General features: G+C 40.4%; 1 protein-coding gene across 1 annotated transcript; it reads right to left on the bottom strand.

Moving 5' to 3' along the window:
- Positions 1-1787, bottom strand: LOC103480658 (fatty acid-binding protein, intestinal-like). Its single transcript, XM_008435687.2, has 4 exons — positions 1654-1787; positions 1287-1459; positions 1048-1155; positions 1-377 (listed from the first exon to the last, which is right to left on the bottom strand). The coding sequence occupies exons 1-4, from the start codon at positions 1718-1720 to the stop codon at positions 327-329; spliced, it is 399 nt and encodes a 132-aa protein (XP_008433909.1). The 5' UTR covers positions 1721-1787; the 3' UTR covers positions 1-326.
- Positions 1788-12215: the final 10428 nt, after the last annotated feature.

A 12215-nucleotide genomic window follows, 5' to 3' on the forward strand; every position in this document is an offset into this window, starting at 1 on the left:
TTGGATCAGCTCTTTTAGCTCCCTTTATTTAGACTTCCTGACCTCCTGGCCTGAGAACTGGACGCAGAGTACAAAAATGTGTCTGTCAAGGTCATCAGTTGTCAATCAGGGGGCGACACCTTTCTGTTTATTGTTTCACCGTTACATGATTCATGATTCATCCCCAAAGGCATTTGTACATATGTATAAAAACATGTTCAGGTAGATAAAATAAATGAATTGAGAATACACCTTAGGGTTGGTTGTTCTTTACTGTTAAGAAGGAAAAAAAAAAAAAAAGTTGTGTGAGCTATATAAAAGTAAAAGTATGAACAGCCGGATCCTGGTTACTGCTTCTTGAAAATCCTCTTTGCATCCACGCCTTCGTAGTTGTAACTCTGCAAATATAGACAAAGTTCAGGTGAATGGAGACATTGCATGACAAAATCTGCAGTCATGAAATTTGTTTTATACGGACGGCTGCATAAAAACCGTTGCATAGAACAGTTTTATGCACTAGCCGATCTTCCTGTTTGCTACAAGTAGACGATAAAGTTCAGACTTAGTGCTTTGATGTGACGGGCGCGTCTAAAATGCAGCACTTCAAGGTTTCTTCCTCAAGAAAGAGAGGATAAGATTGTTTGGTTCTGGCAACCTTCAAAGATACAATTTATCAAATAAACTGTATCAAGTTTTCAAGCAAAAACTTCGGCAGAGATTCTTGAATGTAGCTTTTTCAGTTTTCAGAAAGCGGCGCATCTAGTTTAAAAGCAGGCCGAATCTTGGCAGCTTGCAAACAAACGCAAAGGGGAGCCGCGGGAAATCTTTAAAATGACCCTCATCCTAATACAACTTGACAAAATATATCATGCATATGACAGTGTTTAGCTATGAGATGGCAGCAGATTTACAAATGGGCCCGCTTCACTCTTGATGCCCCTATGGTGGGCCCTGTGCAAGCATGAAATTTGGAGATCCACTTTGCTGCATGTATGAAGAAAAAAGATCCGGTTTAGTTTTGCAAATGCAGCTGGGCGGCTCCATCTTTCACTTCAGGGTGGCACTGACCTGCACAAGCTCTCCTCCGACCAGTGATCTTGTGGTGGTCAGGACCTTGTTGTTGTCTTTCCTGTTGAAAGTCCCTTTCAGGGTATCACCCTCTAGCACCCAAGTACCCTGGTAAAAATAAAGAAAAAAAAAGATGAATTTTTAACCTCTATAAGGATTTTAAGCCTGTTGTTATATGCATTTTTAAAAATTATTTTCCTGTTGATTTTGTTGCATTCAAGCCATTTGTCGTCACTCACTGTGAGGTCGGTTCCATCGGCCATGGAGTAGTCAAACTGGACGCCCAGGGTGAAGTCGATCTCTTTGGTGCGGAACGTGCTGGACTCTTTGATGTGGAACTTGTCCCCGGTTTGCTCGATAACGAGCTTCAGGTTGTCGTGCTCGCCCAGCTTGCGCTTCACCACGTTGACGCCTGGAGGATGTTCAAAAATGCGTGTTTTTAAATTCAAAACGAAGTCAAGTAGCAAACCTGTTGGAACCTTCTGTGCATCTTGTAGTCTTAACCCTCACGCAGGTCACATCATTTAAAAAAACAAAAACTAAAAAAAACAGAACTGTTATGCAACCTGAAGCGCCTTCAGGTTGCTCCTGATTTGACCGACTCACCCAGCTGCTCCATGAACTTGTCGTAGTTCTCATTGCGGTCAACCTTCCAGGTCCCATTGAAAGCCATGGCTGCAAGCTTCTCTCCTGGTCACAAGGCACCGGGGACAACCGTGTGACTGAGAATGCCCACTGGCCCTCATTTATACCCACCCCCTCCCCCACGTCCCTGTCAGCCCCCACCCTCCACTCTCACCCTCACCGAGCTGGCATGGAGGATGCCGTCCTTTATCTCACTGATTATCTGTCTGCTGATGTGGCCATTCAAATGTAGGGTGATTGCTGCGCGACCTCGAGGAAGGGCTCATAAATGAGCACAGGGCCCCTCCCTTCTGTGAATCTGGCACAGTCGAACACTGTTGCACTGTTCTGAGGGAGGGGGAGAGGAGGGAGGGAAAGACAAAAGCGCGAGCTGTTTGTTTGGCTGCCAGTGGCAGTCACTCAGCTGAGTCCCTCTCTGTCCCTCACTCAGGCTTTTCTTTGTCCGGTGAGTTTGTGCCGTGCATGAAAATGACTGATTGATAGTGACAGCCTGAGATTCTCTGGTGTCGCAGCGAGCACAAAAACAACATTATATAGTGCACGATGCTGGATGGTTTCTATTTATTTAGATTAATTAGATCGTAAGATGGTGAGAGGTATCCGAGTGCGGCTGTTTGGGGACGGAAAGCTGTTGGCAAACAACTTTGACACCAGACAGAGTAACTAGTCTGGGTACTTTCCTCCCCATGTTAACCTGTTTGTACTTTAAACACCTAATGCTTGTTTTCACTTCAAACATTCCGTTGCTTAAAATAAACCACCTGGAGTTACTTCAGGGTATCGCATCAACTTCCCACCACAAAACGTGGAAAGTTGTGTAGAATATCCGAACCAGCTGACGGTAGCTGACTTTCTTGGCTTAAAGTTGTTCATTGTTTTGAACAGATAGTAGGAAATACATGTAGTACTCCATAGTGCCAACCTGAAGGTAAAAGTCCGAACACTTAGTGTCCAGGATGTGTGGGGTTTGCACAGATTTTAGCTTCCTTTTTTTCTGACCACAGACTTGTTCAAGTTCTGGACTGAGGGAAGATCAGCCCACATTATCCTCTTGGCGATTTAATTGTTCATTGCAGTTTTATCCTGTCGTGTTTTGTGAGTGAGCCAAACCTCATGGTGATGGACGAACAGAGGATGACCAGCAGCTCCATTTGTGGGTTGCACTTCTTGAGCTGCAGCAGAAGCTACAGTCTCTGTCGCGCCGCCTTACGAACAGTATCTGCATGCGAAGACTGATATGGATGAGTCCTAGGAACTGTAAGGGATCCACAGTAGACACAGTGTTGTTGAGGATGATGAGGGGAGGCAGTGTGGTGGTTGTTTGCCAGAAGTCAACGGTCCCTCTCCACAGTCTTCAGTGGTTTGACCTCCTGGTGGTTCTGACTGCACCAGTGACTCCACCTCCTGTCTGTTTGCAGACTCATCACTGCCTGAGATCAGATCAGTGATCTTGGACAATGACCAGTTTGCAGATGACTCTGAGGTGCAGGCATTTGGGTAAAATGGAGTGGGGAGAGAACACCCACCTGGTACTGATGCTCCCCAGCTTCACCTGTTGCCGCCGGTCATTCAGGAATCTGGTTGTCCATTGACAGTGGTGGCTTTTTTTCTTACAAACATTTTCTTTTTTAGGCGTTTTAAGTGAGAGGCCACCACAAAAGAGATGAGATGGCTGAAAAAATGTTACATGACTGTTGAATATTATTATTATAAAATGGAAATTTGAAGTGTCTGAACTGAAATTGTATTGAGCTCTCTTGATTTTTAAATACAGAAACAAGCCTTCAGCGATTTTTGTCTATCAGCTGTGCAGCTACATACTTGAAAACACAGCTTTACACTGAGTCAGGTTGGGTGGTGAGCATCTGGTAAAATTATGAAAATGTGTTTTGATGTAAATCTGTCTGCTGGATCTTTGGCTGTATAGTTCAAATCTCGATTCCAACAAAATGTTAAGAACTGATGGTTGCTCAAGATTTTTTCACCTTTGAAGAGCATGACCATAAAGTTCATTTTTAGTCTTTCTGAGACCATATATGTTTAGTAGTAAACTACAGAGCTGTTGCATTATCTCAAATACTCCAAGAATAGATGAGGCTCCAATATAAATTTTCAAAATTTTTGCAATTTGTTATGTAATTCACAAGATTTTAATCTTTATGATAAATAAACTTTAACATATTTATTTATTCACAAAGAAATGTATTGGCAGTCTTCAAAATGTACTATGATGTGACTGAATTAGTGCCATAAGAGTCAAATATCATTGTCTGAGAGAACAAATAATCTTAAGCAGTCTGATAAACAACCGGCAAACATGCTACGCAGAGTGCCATTTCTTTTTTTCTGTTACGCTTTTCACAGAGGAAGGGGCCATTAGATATTCAGTTAAATGAGATTAAGCATGCCAGAAAAAACAGCAACATTACCCGTATTGTCCCTAATGATATTGTCATTCCGCTCACGTCTCTGGACAATGAGGCCCTATATTGTATCTGCATTCCTGAGAGGAAAAGCTGTGGCCTCAAGAGCTAGAATGTTGGATTATGGACAAAAAGACTTATTTCAATGTTCACACCTAAAAAAAAAAAAGGGAGATTATATTTACATTTAAAATAATTTGAGGCATGAAGCTAAATGTGAAGAGACTGTTAGACCTGAGAAAAAGCTTGACCGGTGTTCTTTATAATAGAGCCAGATATTCTTTAGTGTTAGCTACTTTGCACAGGTTTTAAAAAGTTGTCGTTTCAAAACTTCTAGCACTTCCTGCCATGCCGCTCCAATAGTAAGAAGTTCTTTCAGTGAGGCTCCTGAACTTCTCAGGCTGCATGAAGCATAGAGCAATAAATACACTTAGCATGCTACCCTTGTTTCTGGGCTGCATCCAAAACTGTAAGCTAAGCTAACACAAACGCAATCATGCTACAATAAGCTAACATGCTAACAACTGGCAATAAAAAAGGGAATAATTTGTAATTTATCTGAGTCTAAATGCTAAAAGATAACAAGGCAGCGTTTGATTGTAGTTGTGTCTCTTCTATATAATCCCTTTTACTGCTTTCAGTAAGACAGCATGTACTTTGAGTTTGATTAAGTTAATCAGTGCATACAGGTGCCATAATACAGTTGGTTCTCAATGGTGCATAATAAAGTTGTCTGACGTGCAATAAATGTTTTATTGATATAAAAACCACACCTGTTTTCCGTTCCATTAAAACTTTCACCATGGTGTTTCTTATCAGCATGTCACCAGAGCATTGGTTGGTTTTACAATTTGATGCTGATAAAACAGTCACCAATTATGTTGATTAAAAATATATAAATATATATTGGTTAATAATTCTTGCGTCATATTGCAGTTAATAATCATAACACCCCATTAAAATACTAAATCTGATGCTTATATAACCTCAATCCTGAATCTCTATAAGAGGCTCATTAAAAGTCTACTTAAGAGTTTCCTAACTTTTTAAAACTTTTTTTTAATAATACAACTATATTTTTATGGGATTTTATTTGACCGAACAGCAAAATTATGATGTAAAAGTTATGTGTGCTTTTTTTTCAAGGTTTGCGAATAAAAATCTGGTTTTCACTTGCATTCAGCTTCCTGTACAATATTACAAAAGAAATTAAACTTGTCACCTCGTTAGTAAATTCAATCTGTGTGCAATTTAATCCCCTTATAAATGCAGCTGTTCCATAAAGGCCACAGAGGCTTTGTTAGTGAGCAAATAGCATTATGAAGATCAAGGAACACAGCAGGCGGGTCAGGGAGAAAGATATCAAAATATGTTAACTGTATTTTTTTTAAAAAAGAAAAAAAAAACACAAGAAAAAAAAAATGCGCAGAACGTGTGACCGAAACAAGCTGCAAGATCTTCCTGTTTGTCCAAGCAATGGCAAGCAGGCTGAAGTTCCTCTGGCCAAGGAAAGATAAATATAAATGTGTTGGCCCTGTATACTAAACTCTGTGTGTGGAGGAAAACTAACACCGCAAATCATAGTAAACACACTATTCAACCGTGAAACATGGCGGGCAGCAGCATCATGCTATGGGGAAGCTGTTCTTCAGCTGAGACACTGAAGTGGGTCATAGTTCATGGGAATGCAGATGAAGCCAAATACAGGACAATCCTGGAACACAATCGGTTAAAGGCTGCATAACCCTGGAGAGTGGGTCCGATGTTAATCTTTCAGCAGGATAGCGACCATAAATATATGATCAGAGCTACAATGAAATGGAATGGATCAAAGCAAAAGTATGGATTATAATGGCCCAGTCAAAGTTTAGACCTAAAGTTGGACTTTTGACTAAAGTTCAAAAACGCTTTTTAGAGACTCTCTTCACATGTGTGGCACACTTTTTTTTTTAATGATTTCCACGTGTCATTTTCCTTCCATTTACAGATATGTTCTGTGTTGGGTTAATATGTCACATACAATACAATGCAATGTATTGTCTGCGTAATGTAACACAACTACATGAAAGTCTAAAAGGCGTAAATTTTTTCCCATAGTCAATCACTTTTATGCTGCTCAACTCAAATTATAACTAAAAATGTTGCATCATCACAAAGAAAAATCCTGCTAAAAACAACCCATATTTATTTAAACATAATATTTCAATATGCTGCTGAAGAGCTGAGATTTATTTATATTTACATTGAAATACAACCATATCTGAATAAACTTATGAAGATGTGGTCACACGTAGATCATGAGGATTTTGATTAGAAAAATCCAAAATCATAAGGTTATTTCTTAAATAACCTCATGAATTAAATATATTATACATAAAAACATGTCTATTTTCTGCAATTTGGTATGTTGTATTTTTCTCACCACTCAGATAAATAAGCACACAATTCTCAAAGTGCAGTAATTCCTACAAAAGCAACAGGGGGCGCTGTAACACAAGATGCTCTGGCAAAAAGGAGGAGGACTGATGAACAATCAGTAAAAGTTGGAACTTTTAAATAAATTGCTTGGTTTAAGTTTGAAAACTAAACAACTTTACAGGAGGAGATGTATTTTTTCTTTTTAAACAAAGCACATTGTGAGTAAAGACTTATAAACCCCTGGAATCTAACAACAGAACTTCCTCAATAACTTTATAATAATGAACTGATGACAGAGTGCGTGAATGCTAATTTTAAAAAAAGAGGCAACCAGAAATACAGCTGAAACAAGATACCTGTACACACACAGAGTGACACTTAACCATTTTCCCTCACTGTCTCTTTATCTGGAATATTTAGACAGAAACCTTAGATGCATCGCTCCACCTTGTGGACAAGCAATGCAGGTGCTTTGCATCCTAACTGCTGCGTGTCAATAAGTTGATACAATCTGCTGGGTTTCTTGGGAGAGAAAACTTTTGAAATTAAATTGAGTTATAATCTCAACTTTACCGCATTTTCTGATAGCTAGAATCAACCCGTGTGTGTGTATAATGACCTGGTGTCTGTCTGAATGATTGGATTACATTGATTTGTTTTGTTTTTTTCTTTCTTGTTTTGTTTTTGCCAAAGCGCCTTAAGGCATGATGGTAAATTGGTTCATGTAAATGAGCTGAATGGAATTTAAATGAACTTCCTACGGGAAACTTCAGTGCATTTTATGTCACAAATCTTATCCAGAATTATTACGTAAGAGGCAAATCATAAACACTTGCACGTTAAAAACCTGCAGAGGGTAAATTAAAAGTAAACCATAAACATTTGCGGCATTTACTCGCAATAATAGTTTCTCATGTGTACTTGTGTCAAGTTCTGAAAAGCTATTGATGAAAAAAAAAAGAGGTCAATCTTAAATTTAAATCCGATTTCGTGAACACTTTTCACATTCGCTCATTTAGAAAAGAACAGCGCGGCGTCTGAGGCCTCGGAAAAACTCACCTGCAGTCAAATAAAATCCCCACATACAGCGAGCACTTACTCTAAGAATCACAAACAGAAAACAATTCACGGCTAAATATATCCCAGAGTGCCTGGAGAGTGAGTGAAAGTCAATATTATTGGGGCTCAGGGGTGAGGCAATATTTGCATTTCAAATGAGCCTCAGACAGTAGAGAAAGCGAGCATTCAGTCACGGAGACAAGAGCGAGCGCGAACGCTGAAGAGAGCCGACCCGTGACACGGCGCTGACAAACAGCCAGGACATTATGCTGAAAGAGAAACAGTGTTGTGGGGGGAAATGGGATAATTGATCCAAATTAGGAAAAAGTGATCCGAAGCACTTTGACGAGAGGGGGCTGCTGTGAGAGAGCAAATGAGAGCAGTGTTAATGCATCATCACAAATAAAGACGGAGCTTACCTTCCATTCACTCAAGCGAAGTGATCTGTGCAACTGAAAAAGCAGGTTTTTTTGTGCTTTACATCATTTTAAACCCACTCAACTCCATAACACAAACCACACCGATCTACACTGTGGTAGAAATATACCATTGTTGCTGCTACACAGAAGCTACTTTCCTTCGTAGCCTCTCCCCTATCTCCTCCTTTCAGAGGTTCGACCTTCTGATATTTATTTTTCCTGCTTGCGTCGCTGCTCTTGAGGGAAGGATTACATGCCTGGCTTGGCCTGCGTCCTACAGCTTCTGCTGATGCCTCCGCCGCCACCACCCGCTGCAGGATGCCCCAGCGCCGACGGATACCAGCATGGCCGCGCTGTGGGTTCGCAAATGATCCAGCACCAGGCGCCAAGCGGTGCCACCCCGTGAGTTTGGGCCTCCAGACTCACGGGACGGCCTGCGCCTGCACTGAAACAACAGGATGACAGAGTTGCAACATGGCTTGTTAAAACACACACGTTAGACCACCTTTTAAGCCGGTTATGGTGGTCTTGGACCACTTGTACATGCGGGTAGTGGATTGCGACTGCAGCCGAGACCAGACTTAAAAGCCTTGATGTTTGGGAGACTGTACGATCTTAAAAAGGCTTCATTTCTCGACTGTAAGGTAATTGAGGGATTAGTTTTTGCATCACAAAATTTGAGAGCACAAAAAGTGTTATCAAATGATCGTTGAATGCTGGTTGGGGAAATGGAATGCTGTCCCACAGCAGTGTGTGACCAGGATGGGGGGGGAAATGTCAATTTTTGTGCCTATATGTGCCTATATGGCTCTGCCAGGCAACACTTAGGCTGATCAAATGAAAGATTAGTCAAATAGCCAAAATACCAAAAATTTATTTTAATCATCCAGCCCAACAAATCGCACCAAGCAAGAGTCAACAGCATGTTCCTCGGGTCTGGACACTCAACTCTACTGCTCAACCCCTAATTGTCCTAATTGTGTTTTTCTGACAAATATGCCACCATTTTTGCTGTGTTTGATTTATGCGACTTTGTTATTGTTTTAGGAATAATTTTCACAAAGCGAAATAAATGTTTTGAAATAAGTCAAAAGGTTTTGCTGTAATTTTTATTCAAAATGAATCCTTTAAAGACTTCATCTTTACCACCAACCAAAGTCTCAGAGTTCAGCCGGTAAGTGTAGAATATGAAGACATAATTCCTGCTCTCATGCTTGATTGAAGAGGTGTTGATTACACTCAACATTGTCTTTGGTTGATTTGAATTTGCGCTTGGCACATCTGACCCAGTTTTGTTGGAATGAAGTCGAAATATTCAGCGCATTTTTCAACATCAGACCGATTTAAAAAATGTACAAAAATTTTTACCTGTTACAAAGTTGTTTTTAACTTTTATTTTTTGCCAAACTTGAGTATTATGGAGTGAGGCAACGGTTTAAAGCCCATCACCGGGTCTACATCTGAATGCCAAAAAATATATATATTTCGAGTGGCCTAGTCAAAGTCTAGAACTAACATCACCTCAGATGCAGCGATGTGACTTTAAAACACAGCGTCCTTGCTGTGAGCCTCTCCAGTTTGGCTGAATTAGAACAGTTCTTCAAAGAACGAAGCGTAGAAAACATTCAATTCTAACAAAATATCCAAATAAATAGTTTTCCTTTAACAGTTCCATTTTCAGTCAAAGGTTTTGAGCTTTGCATTAGTCACACCAGCTCCTCCATGGCAGGTGCGCATTACTGGCTTTTGACGCAACATACGAACAAACAAACAAACGCAGGTTTGTTCACAGTGTGAGACTCTGGTGCTCCAGTCCAACTCACGACATTTAAGTTCCTAATTGTCATCAGTAGCCATTAGTTAGCAAATCCTCCACAATTACTCATGAGGTGTAAGGTGACTATTCTCCGGTATTGTGTAAGTTATATTCTGTGACCAACGTCGTCCTTCTCACAAGGTCTGTTTTTTCATATATCTATATGTCTCTATATATCTCCCTCTTGTAGTACTTCCCACCTAATCTTAATGTTTCCTCTGCTCTCTTCAATCGCTGAGGGTTTTCTTTTGTTCTGGCAGGACAAACTTTAAGCTCTTAATTGCAGGTGGTGCTTGTGTGCTTCCCCCCCCCCACCCCCCCAATCCCAACCTCTTTTGTTCACACTGCTGTGGGAGAAACAAAGGTTCCCTTTTTCCCCTTTTTGCTCCTTGTTCTGACTCTCAGAAGTAGTGCGAGGACGAGGAAAGGATTAAGTCAACATTTCTCATGACCTCTGGTGACTTTGGGTTGAAGGGGGAAACCTGCATGGTGCTTTCATGGGAAATTATCCAACTCGGCGAATGTGACCGATATCCTAAACAACAAAAAACACGGCTAACTACATACATAAGATTTATATTTCAGAAGCCGGAGAAGAAGTGGAGCTCTAACTCTGAAGAGTGCTGCTCTGAAACTCTCCTGCTGGGACCGTAGGAGTCACACTGCTAACGGTTATCTGTTGTTGTTCATTTGTTTCCCATTACACCAGCTCCATTTTGGCTAATTACTCTAGACAGTAACTTTTCCCTGCGGTGTTGATTAGATCTAATTAACGACTGCAGGCAAGATGGAGGCCCGCTGCCCTGCTGCAGTCTTTTTCCAAACTTTCCGATGCTTGTTTCTTCCCTTTCTTGGCTGTCACATTTCATATGTTTTGCTCACTTTGTTACCTTAGCCGATCTGCAATTGCTGAAAGTGTTGTTTTGTTAGAAAATGTTAAGAACAAACTTTTTCTTTCCATTTACTTTTTTTTAGGAAGGCTTCTTTGACCCTCGCTCTTTAGGTCGCTCGAGTACCTTTCTCATCTTCCACAGCTCCATGCCACTCAACGTTAGGTTTTTGTAAGGGGAGAGAGAGAGAGAGAGAGAGAGAGAGAGAGAGAGAGAGAGAGAGAGAGAGAGATCTGATGAGAAGGTCTCAGAAGTGAACACCGTGCAGCATGACTGCAGTGGAGCAAATCACCTGGACTATCTGATTCACAGAGTGAAAATGTTCCTTATCGCCGATTAGTTCAAACCTCCATACAAATGAAGCAACAGCTAGAAAGGAGATTAGAGGTGATTAAGGCGGGGATGGATTTCTTCATGTATGTACGTATTCCTGCCAGAACGCCAGATTTACCGGATTAGCAAATCGTTGGAATAGTCACGGATTGCTTCAAATTCCAAGTTTGCACTCCGCTAAGTTTGGATGAATGTTTATTTAAATTCAAAGCATGCACATTATGCTAAGCTTAATAATTAAGCGGCTGTTAAATCTGCAGTGATATTAAGTATTTGGAATAATTGTTGCTTTATGTCTAGTCGCCAACAAAAGCAGCCATGTACAGTAGAGCACTTTTCCATTTTTGAGCAAATACCATCAAATGAAAGTATTGTGCTCAATGCATATCAGGGTTAGTGGAAAATTAAAACATAACGAGAATCCTAAGACATATCAAGGATTAAGTTGACTACCAGCATGACCGTATCAACTCACCATCTTGGCTCCTATTACTTGGGTTGTACAACTGTGATTCAAACAAAAATGGCTTCCTGGTTGGACTCAAAAGAAAGCAGAAGAATTTCAACACTATATTAATTAGATTAAATAAAAACGTTATAAATCCCTTAGAGAAATTAAACGCAGCATCTCAAAGCTTCTTCGAAGAGTCATAAGACGTTGCAGGCTGTGGAGTCTTTGGGTCGCACCTCATTGGCAGCCTCTAGGGTTTTCTTTAGAGCTCAATCCTTCTTGCTATCGACTCAGCGCTGCTCCCCCCAGCCTAACGATGTCATCAAGATGAATAGAAGCTCAGGTAGACCTCTTGGTTGGTTTGCTGTTCTGCCACACTTTTGTCGTCTTATTATTGCTATTTCCAAAAGTTTAGGAATTTGGTTTTCAATCTTATTTTCCTTAAAAACGTTTTCTTCAACTTCATTCCTGAACTTTCGTGTTCGTTTGATCTTCGTGTTGCTAATGTTAGCAAACTGTCTGAAAACAGCTGCATTTATACTAAACTTAGACACACACACGAACTTTATTCACTAATTAGACGACTTCCAATGAGGAATCGTTACACTGGATTTTGCTTCGGGTGAAGAGGTTTGATTGTAAATGCTAACAGTTTTCAGATTTCTTTTAGGAAATGCTATTTCATTATGTATCGAATGCTGAAATTTTAGTTTG

Source organism: Poecilia reticulata, linkage group LG18, assembly GCF_000633615.1.
Source record: "Poecilia reticulata strain Guanapo linkage group LG18, Guppy_female_1.0+MT, whole genome shotgun sequence".
Lineage (NCBI taxonomy): Eukaryota > Metazoa > Chordata > Actinopteri > Cyprinodontiformes > Poeciliidae > Poecilia > Poecilia reticulata.